At 36.4% G+C, this 19,675-nt stretch overlaps 1 protein-coding gene across 4 annotated transcripts in view; it reads right to left on the bottom strand.

Moving 5' to 3' along the window:
• Positions 1 to 13,945: 13,945 nt before the first annotated feature.
• The window catches only part of LOC117415125 (chemokine-like protein TAFA-2), a 50,935-nt gene continuing 45,205 nt past the window's right edge, over positions 13,946 to 19,675 (bottom strand). For 3 of the 4 annotated variants that reach the window (XM_059027515.1, XM_059027516.1, XM_034025103.3), the window contains exons 4-5: positions 18,776 to 18,900; positions 13,946 to 16,333 (exon numbers count right to left, since the gene is read on the bottom strand). In XM_059027515.1, the coding sequence (XP_058883498.1) occupies positions 16,322 to 16,333; positions 18,776 to 18,900 (137 nt within the window). In that variant the 3' untranslated portion in view covers positions 13,946 to 16,321. The remainder of the gene's footprint in view (positions 16,334 to 18,775; positions 18,901 to 19,675) is intronic. The other variant, XM_034025102.3, reaches the window with a different exon arrangement.

Genomic DNA, 19,675 nt, shown 5'->3' on the forward strand with positions numbered 1-19,675 from the left:
ATGCTTTAGTTATGGAACACATAAATGGAAATGACCAGTGTGATTTTTGACACGTCTCCCGATGGCTTGCACCACCCAGTTCTGTCAGTTTTCTTTTTTTTTTTTTATAATTTCAAGGCAAAAAACCAGGCTTGTTTTGTGCTGATGTGATGTTCATACCTTCTGCAGATACTATTTCCGTCAACACGGCGATTGCCCAAATGTCCACAAAGTACCAGCTAACTTGGGAAAATATGACCTCGACTTGCACAGATTCTGCTTCATCACACATGCCAGGGACATTAAACTTAATCAGAAACCAGAACTGCTACGCATCGATGTTTGAATTAAAAACACTGTTTTTCTGATTTTATCGTTATTTTAATATTTGTAAAATAAACGAAAATCCGTCACATTGTGAAGGAAAATTCTGCAATTTGTAGCTTAAGGATATTATTACTACGTTGTTGTGAGATTTTTGTTTGTTTGTTTGTTTGATTATTTCTACATCAGTCTTGTTCAGATGTAGGATTTATTTGCAACAGGGCATTCTTTGATGTTTTCAAAAGACTTTTAAAGACCTACCTATCAATAAGATTAGCGCAGAAAGAAAAGACAAATGAAACCAACTATGGCAAGTTGTTTAACAAGTAATGGTCAAGTGCTGTACTTAATTAGTTGTTATTTTGTCTTGTTTTAACAAAAGTGAACTTTTTTTGAAAAGTAAAATATACATTACTGTTTTTACTAAGAAAGTGCACAGGTAAAAATTCAGCAGCACCTGAATCCCATTGTAAATTTAATCCACAGTGATTTCATTTTAGCCAGGGGGAGAGGATGGGGGGAAGTTGTTTGGTGAAAAACATTCACAGCAAATGGCTGTTCTCCTCCACTCCCAAACGACTGCAGTTCAACCACTACTAGGAAGTTTCCAGGGAAGTCAAGAGGGATACGTTTCCCCCCTAATGTCTATACAATTCCCCTGCAAAAAATATGTATGATCCCTCACATATGCTGCTCTGCTTCACCGCTTGTCTCCATCGTCTCCATAAGGGCTGGCTGGTTCCAGTTCTTATGCTGTTCTTACATCAACCCCCCCAAGCACTGTATAATCAGTTACTAGATACCATGCAGCTGTGTGCTTCTTTCAGTTATGCTTTGAGGTTTTAGAAAAGACAAGATATTTTTTGTAAAATACTGCCGTGAATTTGCTGATATTGCTTGCTAGCTTTGTCTTGATATGTGCAAAGACTGTTTTAAAATTTCAATTGATGCCACTTATCACACTAATTAACAGTGCATTTTATTCTTAATAAAATTGAATAACTAAGAAGCAATATCAAAACTTTTTTGTGGTTCTCAAAGCTCTAATATCCTTATGTATTTATTGTTGTGCTCTTAGTTTTTGTTTTCGCTATCATTTAAGGATTATGCAGACTCAGTGATAAGCCCCTAATGTTATGCAAAATGATTCACTAAAAGTGATATGATTACCATCAGTTTACTGAAACTACTTAAAATATTTTAGTGCACAAAACCTAGACCACTAAATACTTATTAAACTATTCCAAACATACAGAATACTGAATTATTTTAATGTAATGTTATGATAATGATAGTATTGGGAAAAAAATGTTCCCTGGTGATTGAAATGTATTAATGCTGAGCTTTTAAGTGTCCTCTTTTCACGTTTCTTCTTGAAAAGATGTATCATCCATGCAAATGATGAGTGTTATTTAAAAAACAACACCAATATAGATATGAATGAATATATAAACTTGCAAGATTTTCAGGCAGGAAATCTATAGTGCAAGCGCCTAGTACAGTCATTGGTTAATCTACAAGCCTATTATTGGCAAGTTCCCATTAACCTATAAGGTATATTAACCTATTTCACAAACTCATTCTTGCCGTGCGTTCGAATTACTGTTCATCGTTTGTTTGGATATGTATCCCCGCCAGTCATATCGATGTGGTTCTCACCTTCGCACCGTGGATTCGACTCTTCCAATCGTAATCCAGTCAGGTTCATGCTGCAGTTCAGGGGTGTCTTCTATCTTTTAGAGAAACTGTTCACATTGCTCCCACTAACTCTGTTTTGTTTTTGTCCTCACGCTTCCATGCTGAGATATCTGGCCTCCAGACCCCAATCCGAACCTCTGGACCGGCTGTTCTAACTGCGCAGAACCATGGCCATAACTAGCTATGAGGACACAGAGGTCGTGTTCTCGATTCTGGTAAAGTACAAAAGACTCCTTCATTTTCTCTGTTGGTTTGCCATGTAACATATATATGGAGTCTGAATAGTAAATACAGGGCGAGGTGGTGTAGGTGGCCGGTATAATATATATATATATATATATATATATATATATATATATATATATATATATATATATATATATGTATGTATTTACATATATTTTCATTTTTTTCTTTTTGACAACTGGTTATGTTTCAAACTGGTTCGTTTTTGTTTTTCACAACTGGTTATATTTTTCGTTTTTTCTTTTTGATTTTTTTCCTTTTGATTTTTTTCTTTGAAATCTCTGCCTCTTTCCTTGGGGGGAGTATACAAAGCTCCTCTGCCTAATATTTTTGTTCACCAGGATGAACATGTTGCATAGATTTATTTATTGATCTATTTATTTTTCGAAGGCTCCGAAGGATGCAGCTGTGCTCCAACTATTTTTATTCTACTTATTATTCTTCACCCATTGTTGGGTCAATGTTTCTGGATACCTATAAGATTTGTATTCTAATAAAGTGGTTAATTAACGCAAGGTTCTCCTGACGGAATCTGTTTTACTTGGACTGGAAACCAATTTTCCCTAAGCGCTAAATGTAAAAAAATCGATTTCAGTTTCAACTGCCTTTAGTAATGAATTAAAAATGGACATAAATGTACCTTTAGTAATTTAAATTTCAATGGAAAACCTGTCAGCTCAAAATGAATACTCTACACATGTGGTTCCCAACCTGTGGTCCACGGATCACAGGTGGTCCATGAGTAAACTCCAGGTGGTCCGCAAACAACTCCCAAAATTTAGTTACACAGTTCTAAGCAACATGCTATTTTGGTCCCCTGATCAGGTAAACACGATCAAAAAAATACTAACTTTGTTTCTTTGACTTGCTGGGCCACCATAATTTGCAATACAGCTTTTTATCACATATCATTGGGTAGGGGAGGAGTTACATTTTACTGCCTGCTTGTTTGTTTTTTGTGTAGCGTCATTTAAGTTTTGTGAGACGGGCATTTAATGTTTAAAGGACGGAGGCATTTTCAGCAGCACAGAGAATCAAAATATGACACAAGAACTTGTTTACAGCTGTATAAAAACAAAACTGGAAAACACTGTAAATCTGATGTACAGTATTTGACATAGTTATATTAGAACATTTATTCTTTTATTTATTATTTATTTATTTAGCAGACGCCTTTATCCAAGGCGACTTACAGAGACTAGGGTGTGTGTACTATGCATCAGCTGCAGAGTCACTTCCAACTACGTCTCACCCGAAAGACGGAGCACAAGGAGGTTAAGTGACTTGCTCAGGGTCACACAATGAGTCAGTGGGATTTGAACCGGGGAACTCCTGGTTACAAGCCCTTTACTTTAACCACTGGACCACACAGCCTCCTTAATAAAGACCAGATATCTGTCAAATTGTTTTTAACGCTTGATCTATAGTAGTATATAGTTTCGTATTCTCCACTAAGCCATACAATGGTCTTTTACAAGTACTACACTGTGAATGTTTCAAGCCTGAGTGCCCTTTATTTTAATGAGACATCTGAAGAAAATGCAGCAATGTGTTTATATATATATATATGTTTCAATGTAAAAGCCTTCAGTGGGAATTTGGACTGTGTTACAGAATTGATTCCACACTGAAGTGAAGAAAATAAAAATATCTTTCTTTCAACCAAGTTACTATGTTTTATTTTTTCAACTCCTGTTGGAGGACTGTGTTTAGCTGCGACAGGTGAGAGGTGAGTGATACAGTTTTACGACGATCTGAAATAATTCAAGGAGCCACAGAAAGGAGATTTCTTTTTCCACCTTATTTTTTTATTTGTTTTACAAAACAGCCATTAGAAATGTATTGGGACTGATATTATATTGTGGGATCCCAGGTTTATACTGAGGCCTCTAGTCTAAAAGTGCTACCACTATAAATATATATGTAGATGCATTTAACAGGTATATTTTGTCACGGTTGTATTGTTTTTTCAGCAGTATTACTAAGTAAGAGAAACTGTGATTTGTGTTTTATTATTCAATTGCGTTGCTGTGTGTTGTAAATTAACTCAGTGGTGCAGTAGGATTTTACTGGGTGGAGGCATCACACTATATATATAGAGTTTACCATCTACATTCATATCTGTTTTAGGGCTATTATACACACATGAATTCTCTTTTCCACTACACTTGCTTACAGTCCTTACACACCATAACATTTACAATTGAACTCACACGATTAAGGAACCCAAGCTCCCAATCTTTCCTCTGGTACAGCAAGGTGAACAGACTACTTAGTGGGGAAGGGGGTTAACAAACAAAACTATGAAAATGAAGAGCTGTTGTGTAGAACCTCGTCTTACAGCTACTGCTCCGAAGTCTTGTGAGAACAGACGGACATCCACTAACCTTCAACTGTCCAGAACCGTTTTGGTGAGTTGCTGCTGTGTCAAAACCTAATTGGACCTTCTTAATTGGGAAAATAATGGAGCAGAAAAAGACTGGAAAACAAAAATACTGTCCTGTGCCATTAAGGACTACTTTTTGATAAAATAGAATGCAGAAAATTCAAAGACTGCTAAGGCTAAATACACACCCACGAAAATAATTTTCTTGTAAAATCGAACATGGTTAAGTGGCATTGCAGCTTTAAATTCAAATATATTATAGTGATATAAATTAGACAGATTTTAAACTGAGCTCATGCAACCATTACTTATTTTGTAGTGTCAATCACAGTATCAGAATGGAACCAATTCCATTCCTGTGCTCACAAAGCAACACTAAGTACTCCCAGGCCTTGAAAGCTTCACTGCACTAACGCTAAACTTTTCTGCCACTGCCTTCATATTGCCTAATAACCAGTTTGAGAGAATGAGTCTACTGGTGATGCGTTTCATAGTACTCTGAAGTCTTATATTCACTGTCTGATCTGAAGAAATGCCTTAAGAGGTCTTGTTTCACAAGTAGCTCATGATACCTTTTGAAGGAAATACAAAATACCCAGAAACAAAATGTTTTGTTTTGTCAAACAAACAAACAAAAAAATTTACAATAAACAAGTGTACTGTAATTTCCTGAATATAATATGGACCCTGAGTATAAATCTGTGTATAATATGCATGACTGAGCAATTACATCTCACGAGCATTAAACCCACTCTTAATAACATTTAACACAATACAGTCCCAATTTCCTTGTCCACATTGCTTGCAAAGTTTTCCATCACAAATACATTTTGTTGGTGTAGCATGGTCTAGAAAACAAAGAGGGAATCCAATGTTTTTGTAATGTTTTAGGTTTTCTGATAAACTGCAAATGTTTGTTCTATGACTTAAGGCCACTACACACCAGACGCAATCCGACAAGCAAATGTGTTGTATGACACACTGTGTCACGACCAAAAAAATAAACATTGCCTGCGATGAAACGGGCGACACTGAAGCGATACAAAAAAATAGGATTGCTGTTTAGTTTTGTGATTTTGCCACGAGGCAGCTAGGGAACTGACCAATGAGGAACAGTTTCCCTTGCGTGCCTTCAGTAAACAATGGCGGAAGAAAAGATCGTTCTTGCAGTATCAATATACCCGGAGCTGTGCAATAAAGGAAACAAAAATTATAAAAACACGGCAATGAGGGAGAACATCTGACAGTCCATTTCCAGGAAACTTGATATAGCGGGTGTGTATGATTCGTTTACCTTGACTGAAGTAAGTATTCTGAAAAGCTATTATGTATTCTACATTTTTATTAGCTGTATAACAGGACTATCATACGTGTGATTTTTTCCAGCTGATGATACAATCAGAGGAGAGTCACCTATCACATCACGTGTGCCTGTCGCCACTGGTGTGAAAGGTAGTTGCACAGCGAAAGTACCATTTTATCAGGACAAATCGCATCGCGTCCGGTGTGTGGAGACCTTTACCCTGCACACTTGTGGCTTTACCAGGAGAGCCACTCCAGGACACCTACTCTTAAATCATTCTAATTGATGTAAACCTTTGCTGGAAGGATTTTATATAGCTGATGGGTATCCATTAGAAAAAATTCCAGATAACAGCTTGCTGGTCACCAGTTCACCAGTAGTTGCTGGTCAAACCCAATATGGCTCAAGCACTGTGGGTTCTAACAGCTTAAAATACAAACCAGTTTTTAATGAAAGCATACACTTTTATTTTTAGAAATAGATTACATTGATTATGGAGTATTAACACAATTGTTTTTAACTCATATAAATCATGTATATAAATCACTTGTGGCTGAATAGCTCATTTAATACTGGGAACAACTTCCAATACTGAAATGAATTTGGTAATGATTTGCTGTTAGTGCAATATCTTCTAAATTCATTTCACCGGGGTTTCATGCTATTGAAGGTAGCTTTGCATCACCTCATTACTGGGATTGTAACGTAGCAGCTGTCAAGAAGCGGCTCTCTACAGTATATCTAGCCTAAGCAAATAAAACAATTGTAGTGTTCAAGACAAATGCACTGTTATAAAAAGGTTTGAGCAACCATAATGTAAATGAGGGCTAGGTCAATTTTCTTTCTTTTTTAAAATAATTTAGTCGTTGCCAATTAGTTTTTATTATTTTCTCCCCAATTTGAAATGCCCAATTATCTTTAGGCTCAGCTCACCGCTACCACCCCTGCGCTGACTTGGGAGGGGCGAAGATGAACACACGCTGTCCTCTGAAGCGTGCGCCATCAGCTGCCCGCTTCTTTACACTCTGCAGACTCACTGTGCAGCCGCCTCAGAGCTACAGCGTCGGAGGACAACGCAGCTCTGGGCAGCTTACAGGCAAGCCCGTAGGCGCCCGGCCAGACTACAGGGGTCGCTGGTGCGCGGTGAGCCGAGGACACCCTGGCCGACCTAAACCTCCCTCCCCCCGGGCGACGCTCGGCCAATTGAGCGCCGCCCCCTGGGAGCTCCCGTCCACGGTCGGCTGTGGAATAGCCTGGATTCGAACTTGCGACGTCCAGGCTATAGAGCGCATCCTGCACTCTAGCGAGTGCTTTTACTGGATACGCCACTCGGGAGCCCCTGCTAGGTTAATTTTCTAGCTCTTTAAATTGTTAGTTAGTAGTTTTCAGAAAAGTTTAAACAGTTTTCCAGAACATATCAGAAGATTATGTAAACACAAAAAAAATGTGTAGTTTTGGAAACAATATCGATTTAATAAAAATTTTAATAGAAGTATTCTGGATCCTGTATCCTCACCTCCATTTACAATTACTTCAACCACACTACTAAAATAATGTTGAAAGCAGATTAAGTATAGCTACCAGTCCCTATAGCCTGGAGATCGCAGGTTCGAATCCAGGCTATGTCACAGCTGTTCCTAGGGGGCGGCACACAATTGGCTGAGCGCTGCCCGGGCAGGGAGGGCTTAGGTCGGCAGGGGAATCCACGGCTCACCGCGCATCAGCGACCCCTGTGGCCGATAGGGCGCCTGTGGCTCTGCAGCGGAGCCGCCAGATCTGTGTTGTCCTCCGGCACTATAGGTCTGGTAGCATTGCTGTGGATCTGCAGTGCGAAAAATGACGGCTTGGAAGGAGCACGTTTCGGAGGACGCGTGTTTCAGCCTCCGTTTCCTGAGTCGGCGGGGGGGTTGCGAGCGGTGAGCCGGGGATACAGATAATAATTGGGCATGCTAAATTGGGGTGAAAACCGGGGTAAAAATAATTGGCGACGACTAAAATTTAAAAAAAAAAAAAAAAAAAAAAAGTATAGCTACCAGTATACTTACTTAATTACTAAAGCAATCGAAATGATTAATTACAAGTAAACATGTAATTAAAGCTACATAGTTTCTCCAAAGTATTGTCTATATGTTTCAATGTATGTCCACATTGTATAAGATAATATTTGATGCTTTGTCTGACAAGAGATAAGAAGACAGTAAGTCACCCAGTAGTTTGGCAGAGACACAGACAATCACTCCTTCAAAAGATCAAAGCCAACAGATGTCAGTTCATAGCACTACAGAAACGTGTTGTGCTGACCCCTGATTAAAAGTGATATTGCACAGAAAAGAGAAGAACCATCTAACCCAATTCTATAGGCAGTGACTGACTACACTGAGAACAGAAGCATCCTAATAATGACATGCCACCATTCATTTCAAAACATACAACTAAAAGGAAAGGCCTTTACCAAATGCTATCCAAAGGCAATGTAGTGGTATTAAGGGACACTGGAAGCAGAAGGGTAGCTATTTGGCTATTGAGACTATTGTGGTAGCATATTATTTGTGGACTGACCAGTGTTATCACAGTGATATGAATAAAAACACATTTGTAATCCAGTGGAGTACCCAGGTACCATATCAATGCCTACATCACATGGTTATGAGGCCAGTATTTCAGAGAAGCATATACTGCAGCTGGTTTCACAGATTCAGATTAGCACTCCTGTACCACATTAAAATGTTAAGTAGTCCAAGATAAATCAGAATCGGGGTCTTCAAAACCAGACTTAAACCTAGAAAATAGGCTCTGCCCCGAATGACTTACTTAAATGACATAGCAGCTTGTAGAAACAATTCAGTAACTGATAATTTAATGTTTATCTGGGTTGATTAGTTCTCTTATTAATAATATTTAATTGATGTGTTACAAAGATTGAGGATTTACTATGAACACACATACACACGCTAGACACAAGGAATGTTTAATCAATAGTAGTATTTTATTAAGTACACAATAATAAACTGAAATCAGAAAAGTTAGAAAGTAAATCTCTTAGTCTCTAAGCATAAAACACAAGTCCAAAGCTCTCACTGCACTCATGCTGGCTAGCAGGCAATTGAAATATGACACCACCTGTCTCCTCACACACAAAGCAGCCACTGCAGCAGCTCAAGCAAGCTGTGACGTAGCTAGTAAATTGCTCACACACACACACACACAAGCCCACATACAAGCACAGCCTCAACTGAAACGATGCAGACAATCTTAGAATATATCACATTAAGCTTATTAATGTTATATAGAATAAGGATATGGTAAGTTTACTTTTAAAGAAATTCTTCATACATCAATATGAGGTAGATTACTTATAGTTACTTCATCAAGTTTCACTAAAAGTTATTTCACACGCAAAATGTGCAAACTAAATAATTAACAGTTCAATTCTATGTGAATGTGTTACAATTAATTGATTTAGTTCCAAGAAAGGAAAATGCAACTGGACTTATACTCAATGGTTCCTTGAAGCCTAGACTTTTGGTCTGCTGGCTTGGAAACTCAATTTGTTGAAATGTCCAGTACAAAAACTCTCCTCTCAGCAACAAAGTCTTCAACCCTACAGTGGATCAAACTCGGCAACAAAGTTTTCAATTCTCGATAGAATCAACAACAGCTACAACAAAGTCTTCAGTCCTCGGTATAGGATCCACAACAGCACCCGTCTGCTCTGTCCTCTTCGCTGAATCTTTTAGCTACGCAGGTAGCAGGGCACGGTTTCTTTTGGATACTGTGGTTTTAGGTGTACAACAGACCCAGACTGGTTTGTCTGATAACAGTCGCTGTAAGTTTTACGGCAGTCCTCCAGCAGGGCCTCAGTCTCGTTGCTTGTGGTCGTTGACTTGCTTGCAGCTTGCTTCCTCTTCTTTGGTCCGTTTTCAGGCAGAGTCCTGTCATGGGTCAGTTTTTAGGCAGAGTCCCGGAGTTGCAGCTTTGTTTAGCAGAGTGACAGCACCTTGGTTAGTTTTCGATGTGGAGCGCAAAATGTTTAGTTTTGCTTGGATATTTATAGTACTTTTCACTCTGCTGAGTAGCTACTTTCATGAGGTCATTTGTGTATCTTGCCTCTTTAAACTCACAGTCCTTTGATGTTTTAATGTCCTTTTCCAGTGGGACATCACTAGTTTATGCGTCAAAACTATTGTTGTTGCACGTGTGAATTATCTGTACATAATTCAACTGTCCTTTCAGCCTAATCCAGTTCAGGTGCCACCTAGCCCCCGTCACCTCGTTCAGTAGGTCACATAGTTCACTACTGTCTGCAAGAAAGAGGCCCTCTTCTCAAGACACAGCAGTTTGCCCTGTTTCTCAAGACACACAGTTTCATTAATTAATCCAGTTACATTTCCCATACACGTTCATGTATTATTATCATATTCAGGGAATATGTCCCACAAGCTAGTCAAATTAACTCACATATCACTTACCATTAAGTTACAGAAAATTAAATAAAAACAAACATGTCTTTCATGTTCCAAAACTTTGTGAAATGGTTGGACTTACTTAAAAAATGAAAAACAAAAGAGAAAATACTTGCAGGTGTTTTCTTAAAGGAGCAAAAGGCTTTTTACACACAATGCAATTAGATGTTGAGCTGGTGACCAGCAAAAGTTGGAACAGACGGTGTACAAAAAAAGGTTCAGATTTACAGCGATTGATTGACTTTAGAAATGTGTAAGACACTTTGAATTAACTTTTTTTTCTAGGACCTGCATAACCAGCATTAAGGTCCTTGTACTGGACTGATCAGCTGAAAACCAGCAAACTCCAGCTCTGATCAGAATGACCATTGCTTGTTATTGCTGGAATTTCCAAAGAAAAAAAAGCTGCGAAATTTCTCTGCAGATTAATAACGCAATTTATTTTGCGACATTATTAATGTGATATTAATTCTACAAGGAGGTTTAGCATTTTTAAACATGTGTCAGGTTACATTATTGCTGTAAAGTTACCCGCAAAAGGCCACAGATTTGAAACAATATGCCCCAAAACAGATGGCATGTGTACATTTTGACAATATAAGTCTGCCTGTGATCTGAAAGGGGCTCTGGATTCACCTCAGGAAGAGACATTGGAAAAACTTGTACTTTATAGTAATTTTTTCATAGTTCTGCTGGGAACAGATTTTACTGTAAAATATGTCTCGCTGTTAGACAATAAGAAAATAAAAAATATATATATTTTGATGGGGAAGCAGTAATGAAGCAGCCCTGTAGTTTTACAGCTCACAATGAGGAGGGTGTGATTAATCTATCCTGATATGTTCAGAGTCAGGCTGAAGGAACTCAGGCGATAGTAGGATGGGAATGACACAACTGTTTTACTATCAAACTGATACAGGTTTAAGAGTTAATGGATCACATTAGTGTATGTGCACAACCAGTGGTACTGGTAGGCTTAATATTCTGTGTAAATAATAGTAGACTGAAAGTTCTCTACTCCCTTCTGAGGACTGATTACACCTTACTGCTGCAAAACGCTTCTCAACTTTTGTCCAGGCTAGTGGCAGGTGAGAAAAGATCAAACTCTGTGCAAAGACCACCTTAACTAATCTGATGACATTAGTCCCGGCTGACCTTCAGTGGATTCCCTGTTTGGTGTATCTGCATGACTTTGCAATTGATGTTCCAGGAACATCTGTCTCAGCTGGACGAAGTACAGTAAGCTACAGGATCCCAGACTGAAGGTGAAACCATACAAGCTTAAGCTCATATTAAATATATTGCAGAGGAAATAGCCAAAAATGATACCATTTATGGCCTACCAGAACACTGAAGTCAGATGTTTCTTCGGCCTGGTATCTTATTATAAGCAGTTTATAGACAATTTTGCCACTATGACATCATCTGACTGAGAAAGTAGCTTTTTAGTTCTTCTAAGATGTTTAAAACACCAAACCTGAAATCATATAGATTCTGTCCCTCACAATTTGACCCCTCCTAAATCACATATATAGGGGTCAAATTGCAAGAAATCTTACATGAACATGATTAGTAGGGTTTATAGGTATTAGCTGGCATGGATGCTACTTCTTAACATTTTGCCCAGTGAGACTTCGGATCTCCTGAGTTGTGTGGGGAATTGCTGCGGTGAGGAAAAAAGAATTGGACATTCCAGATTGGGGAGAAAATCAGAGGTAAAATAATTGGCACAAAATCAAGAAACAAGAGACCTCATTTATCAATGAAGCACTACATTAAGAAAAGTAATAAACAATAAAAAATTAATTACTGTCTGAATCAAGTATACTAACTGAATTCAATGCTATTAATATGTTATTCTTTTGATGGATGGCCTACAAATACAGAGGCACAGTATTGTACGTTTATTTAGCAGGCTTAGCTGCACCACTATATAAAACCCAAGTCTAGGCAGTCCTCAATAGACCTTTCATTTCACACAGCAATAGCTGTAAATCTGTAAATCTGAGACCCCTCTTCCCAAGACGATGTTGCTTGATAAGCTCAAAGCTGCTGATTTTCATTGTAATTCAGCAGGGAAGTTTCATTCTCATCTTTCATACACATTTCATGTTATACCAAATAATTGTAACACTTCACCTACTTTTGCTTTTTCAACCAGAGTTCCCAAAGGCTGTTGTACTTGGTTCACTTCTTTTTCTTATTTTTATTAATGATATGCCTCCAGTACTTTCTTCTAATTATTTTGCATCGATTTCAGTGAACTGACTCCAGATTGACTTCAAAGAGAAAATGTAAATGTGCTTTTTGGTTACCACCACACAAGTAATGGATTTTAACCTGTCACTTGCCTAGTCAAAATGCCTTATAAAAAATCAACTGTGGTATACTGAAACCTAGGTAAAAATCATAGCAAAGTGTAATACTTAATTTAAAGTAAATGTAGATAATGTACTCATATGCTAAAACATTGTAAAACTAAGGTTAAGCACAGTAAAATCATTCACAACTTCTAAACACTTAGATACTAAATTATACTATTTGTTTACTAGACTTAGTTTTTTCTAAGCTTCAACCATAGTAGACTGCAAAATGACCATGGTCAAATTGACCATGGTAAACTTATAATAAATATAATATGTTTAGGAATGGAAAATATTCAGATTCTATAACGAAAGAGAACAATTTGGGGATTTAAAAAAAAAAAAAAACCCTTACTTTATATCACACCACCAGATCTAGACAGCCTTTAACACCTTTGTAACCATATAGTAATTGTTATTCAATGGGGCTGTAGTACCCAAAAAATATCTACATTTGCTAAAAAACCTCAGGGTAAATGTACTTAAGAAATATTGTTTGTTTGATTATAAGTCAATCATCACTCCATCTCTTTTCCAGGGGAGGTTGTATAGGCCGTTTTGCATGTCCGTAATGCCATAATATTGAGCAATAATACTGAGATTTCTAGTCACTGCACAGTTGTTGCAGTAATAAAAGAATTATAGGCAGCTGAGAAATCCTGAATGGGTCAACAGTGTTAAACAGCACTGGGCTCTTTAAAGAGAAGATCGTGGGCCAAAGATACCCATACACTTTATTAAAACCATATTGTTTCTGAGAACAACTGAATCTAAATAAAGCCTCTTTCTTGCCATATGTTCACTATCTGCATCTTGCCCGTCTTCACGTCTGGAGGTAGGCAGTTCAGCCTTTATACAATAATGGGCTGGGTGGTACCTTGCACTGTTCTATTCTGTTGATTTTGTTCTGAAATCAAACTCATTTCTCAGTTCGCAGACTGCACAGGTAATACTTGATGTAATTTGGAGGGGGTGGTGACCCAAGAGTATTTTCTTTTTTCTTTTTTTTTTTTTTTTTAATATGTATGCAAATATCTTCTTGTATTTATTATTCAAACCTTTGGAGTCCTTTTTTGACAGCACATTTACATTTGTAGCTGGAATTAAATAATATTGTGTCTGTTTGTTTTTTTTCCCCCTCAACACAACAGATAAAATAAAGCACATATCATACACTAAATAATGTTGAAGACATTTTTTTTTTCTTTCTTTTGTATCACAATTTTATTCACCTCTTAGGACAACATTAACTTACTGTAAATAATACATTTTTTTTTCCAATAGATGGGACGATTGTATGTTTAAATACATTATATTACATTGCAGTTGCATTTTGTTTTTAGACAAAGAGATTTTTTTTTATTTTTTTTATTATTGAAACAAAAATATTCCAAAAGCATGATTTAGAAGTATATGCATACTTTAAGCTTTAAACATGACAGCCTAGGTTTAAAAAAAAGTTGAAGTGTTAAGTTAACTTTCCATATACTTACTGTAACAAATGAGTCCAGCGATTAGCCTTCAGCTCTTTTCCAAGTGCCTTCCTCATCATCGTTCAGTAAAATTAATTAAATAAAAATGGAATAATTTGGTATTCCAATCATTTGAAAACTACAGTAGTTGAGATCAATCTAATTTTGTTCAGCCTTGGCTATGTTTTCTTCAACGTTGGTGCGAGTGGTTTTGATGTCAGATATACTCTAACCTAAAAAGGTACAATAGCAAACGTCTTGATTGTGGTTTATTGGGTTCACAATGAGTACAAATACATTTTGATGACAGTGCCGGGTTTTTAAAAAATATGTAATATCACTGCAGCACATCTGGCAGAAGAAGTAACAAAAGCCTGTGATATGTATATTAGGCATTTGCTATGACCATAGTCAAGGGGACAGAAAAAATAATAGATTAGAGGGATCTCATAAATGCAAACATATTTCTGCAGATCCTTGCCAGACCAAATGACACTATAATAAAGTATGATGTGTTAAAGAAATGAAGTAGCATGTCAGAATTATTAGTAACAAGTATTTAAAGTAGTGTTTTACACCCAAGTTTAAAACTGTGTTGCTGGAATTTCCACAATGTAATTGAATGGGCAACTGAGTAGACTGAAGTCTTTCCTGTCTTATTGACTTCACTTCAAGTCTCTGACGCCTGCATGAAATACATTTATTGGAAAAACAAAATGGTTCTGCAAAACAAACGGAATCCTTTTGAATGATTACCCTGTCTTGTTTTAGCTTCTGCCAGGAATATGTGTTTGAAATAATGTTACATTGGGTTTATAGGAGGGTTAATTGGTTTCATGTAAAGTATTCATTTGCTGTTTCCTGTTTATTTAAAATAAGTATTCAATCTGACTTCACTTGCATTAGAATGACTTCTGTGTTTTTATTTTTAAATTAAAATGTTTTTTTTTAACGTCCTTCTTAAAATGCCAAAAGTTATACCATCACTAAACACTAGGCTAAATAGTTTAAGTTCAGAAACATAAATGCGTCCTAGAAATGTCAATGCTGTTCGTTGCTGTTTAGTAGAAGTTGGCATCTCTATTTTTAACCTAATTTACTAGAAATGGACCAGCATTGCACAATATTTACAAGGTACTGAACTGATAAGAGATGAAAAGACCATTTACAAACTCACAGGTGATTTCACAGATCCTGTTTAGCACTAATCTGGGACTACCTTACTTAAGGCATTATTAGGTAGTCCAAGACTTGTGAATGGGGGCTGTGAAGCCAGTGGTTTATCTCAGGGAAATGAGCCAACACATTCCACTTTTGAATCGGAAGGCTGCACATAAAAAAAAAAATAAAAAAAATCTTGATATGTCTATGATATAAACAACACTAGCACCCAAAAGGTTAAAGAGAGGAACTCATCATGAAAAAAAAAAAATGAAATAAAAGAAAATTTTACCAGCATTTATAAACGTCCTAAGGATATACTGTGTCTGCTTAGTCTTGGGCAATTCTGTCAACCTCACTTACAGCACATCAATATGTTATATATAATTTACATATATTTAGGCATAGCCTGTCAACAGTTATCACTACTCAACATTATCGTCTTCATATAACAAAGACAATCCCACGGTATTGAAAAAAGCCTTTTAAAGCAAATAAACCTGTTCATCTTTTACTGTGGCAAAGAACATTATTTCATTTTTTAATAACATTATCCTCGGTATTCCAGCGCGTGGCAGAGATGACTGTTTCATAACAGCATGTTTGGTTGCAAAGGAGCACATATGTTCACCTCCTACTTATGAGTTCCAGTTAAGTTGCAGAAAAGTTCTTTTTTAAAGAGAAGAGCTGCTTGCTGTTTACTCCACTGCAGGTCTTCATATATGAAAATCTCTTCTAGCTGTCCTTGTTTTCCTTGTGCTATTCTTCTGTATTCCAAATCTAGGCATAATTCTTCATTAAAACGACAAAGTTATGAAAACCCATTTTTATGTACAAAAAAAAAAAAAAACAGCTTCCCAAGGAACCGCAGCAGGTTAGGAGCGAGTTCAAAATCTCAGGATGCTGATTGCCATTCAGATCTTGAACTATCGAGCTACCTATAAAGAAATAGAAAATACCAGTATTAACATTTTCAGTTCAAATAAATACATATAGGAGCTAAATATCTCTATATTGGAAAGAGCCTGGGGGGCGGGGGCAGGGGGGTATCTGTATTTCGGGATCTAGTTTCCAGCCTGTAATTGATGGGACCCCATTACATGCAATATATAGTAGTTAATTAGTAAAATAGTGAGTTTAGCAAATACTTTTCATCTTCATTAAGTATGAGTATCCTGTTGGATCTAGGATCTGAATGGAAATATTGCTGTTTACTGTTTTGAATATAAACATTTATCACTCCTTCACAGAATTTAGCTGACATTCGGTTTTTAAAAAATGTAAAACACAGCATTTTTTATAATCACTGTGTTGCGTAATTGTTGTGCTGCGTGAGAAGAAAGCCAGCCCCTAACTCTTGCTTATGGATACCAGCGAACAATACAAATGTATTGTGTTGCAGTGTTCAAATTACTCCTGTCACACTTGCTGCACAAATCTGATTTGATTCTGCTAAGCTTTTTTTTTTCTTTTCTAAATAAACTCTTGATGGTATGCACAGGTTCCAATAAAACTCATTTGCAATGCAGGTTTCATTCAGCTCCAACTTCATTGAACTGCATCAAACAAAATCAAAGAAACATATTAAATAAGTACAAACACAAGTGATCCATTGCATACCTGATCCATTGCAATTGGAATACTTTTCATTTGGGAAACTGAGGTTGAGATGAAACATATTAAATGGGTTCAATGTAAAATAACTGGTCTCATTCATCAACTAAAAAAGTTACTTCTTTTTCTAATGTGTTGTTTTATATATCTCCCTTTCTGTAGAAAAAAAGAGCAACTAACTGAGAGGTTAAGGTTTTGGAGAATTATCATTCTTTTGTTTGAGTAAATTTCCATTTTTATCTTCATACTGTCTGCAGTTCTAAGCTTAAATGCTTTGCTGAAGGTTAAGTGGCATGTCAGAAAGATATCCTATTGATTTATGACTGCCTGTGAAACCCAACAAGTACAGCTCCCCCTCTCAACACCACTGGTACATTTTCATTGGTTATTCCAGTACTTCTCAAAGGTAATATCCTAGGCCTTATAGAGGTACAATAAAAAGCTATACCACACACCATTTTTCACATCATTTCTCCAACTATACTTTCTCCTACCTTTTGTATTTTCTTTTTGAATAATCATTAATGTCTGTTAAAATAAGCAGTCACAGGCACCCTTACCTGAGGTAATGTTTCCCCTTCTGTATTTTAAACAGGTTAATAATAATAAGAAGAAAAAGAAGAAGAAGAAGAAGAAGAAGAAGAAGAAGAAGAGCAGTGTAGTGTTTATCAGGACATTTTTGACCCTGTCGATAAGACACAACAGTGCCCTCAATCAGTGCCGCTATTTCTATATTAAGACTTGATAAAGAAACATTTATATATTTTTTTATTTAGAGTATATTTTGATTCTGTGTTGTATAGTTATAGATGATGGATGATTCCAGAATTTTAATTAAAAGTACATAATAATGTGTAAATCTAGATACTACATCTACACTGATTAGAATTTAAAAAAAATAGGTTGACAGATACTATCCTAGTTGGGCTAAGCATAAACCTGAACTCCCTTTCGGATTTGCTTTTTCCAAGCACTCCAGACTAGAACTCCAATCATAATCTAAAAATCAGATCATCTGCATGTTGTTGAAAATAAACACAAAAAAGAACTCTGAATATGATATACGAGATATTCTAATAGAAGAAATCTCCCCCAATTGTATTTAAATGTCCTTGGTAACTAATACTTAGCAACAAGCCTTTCAAAAAAGTGATATCAGACATTAAGCTACCATATCACTATAAAATCTGTCAATTTGTATGACAGGAGAGATGATTGCCACTGTAAGCATGTTTTTGATAATTACTGTACACCAGGGAACATAGAGTACCTGAATCACTCAGTACTAATCAAGGTCAACAATTTGTGTCTGATTTGATGATGTCATGATTTGGCATGATCAAAACCCATTTTCCTGTCATCTGGGATCTTCATTAAAATAAAGACCAGGACTAATCCAATGGTCTTATATTGTACCTGAACTGAACAAAACCTGAATTATAGTTTAACTATTGTTGATTGTCATAGGCAAGATCCAGTTACACTTTGTTTGTCTAAGTTATAGAATTTCTCTCATAAAGATGGGTTACATTTTCGGCTGTGTCACTGATTGATGTATCAAATTCAATAAAGCTTGTTTTATGGTAGACATGTGGATTTATCTGGTAAACAATGGGTCAACATTTGATGTTGTTGTTTGAAAATGTGACCTACAAGTTTTATATTGATCACTTTTTATACAGTTTCTCAAACATTTATAGTCCAACATTGTATGTGGGATATAACAGTTAGTTCTTAAAAGGGACTACATTTCAGGGTGAACATACCTTAGTTGTTTTTACTTTATTCCCCGAAGCACAGCTCCAGCCTTTGAGATCTGGGAGGACTTTACATTCCTCTCCATCCATGCATGGATGCATTTGACACCACCATTTCTGCTCCACAATTGAGGCTAGAGAATATGGAAACACGAATATATCATTTATATAACATCAAAATCATTGTTATGCTCTCAGCATGCAGAAATTGCAGGTTGTTCACACAGCATTATCATGGCGTGCCATACTACTAATATAATGTGCCAAAGCCAGTAGGTTAACTACCTACTATTTCAGATCGATCTAATTAGTCAACAACATTAAAATCTGTCATCTTTAATACATTAGTTCAAAATAAATGTATACAGTGGAGATGCTGAGTGTATATTTTCTTCCAAGTTGCAAATTTCAGTTGAATTTCTGGAATATAAATGTTTCTATATGTTCAATATTTGTAATAACTGCAACCCTTAAAGCTGTCAAAAAGGTACTCAATTGAAGGTGACTGAAGTAATCTTGTACATACTGTACATACATTATTAAAATGTCAACATCATATCAAAGGATAACCAAAAACAATGACATCATAGATTATACAAATCATTATGCATACAATTACTATAGATAATGAATGAATCACGAATCACAATTTCTAAAGCATTTAGTTTAGACTTTATCCTTCTTATCTTTATTCCTGTTATTATCAGAACATGAAGGTCAAACTCTGGGCATTCAAGGCCAAATATCTAGGATCTCATTTTGAACAGACCAATAGTACAAATATGTGTTTGGCACACATTCTTAGTCTTGAAGACCTACATTTATTTTTACAGTTACCTTCTTAACAACATTTGAGAAATCAGCATCAAATAAAAAATCTGCTAAAGTAAAATTTGGATTCTTAAGTTT

This window comes from Acipenser ruthenus, chromosome 7, assembly GCF_902713425.1.
Source record: "Acipenser ruthenus chromosome 7, fAciRut3.2 maternal haplotype, whole genome shotgun sequence".
In the NCBI taxonomy this organism is placed as follows: Eukaryota; Metazoa; Chordata; class Actinopteri; order Acipenseriformes; family Acipenseridae; genus Acipenser; species Acipenser ruthenus.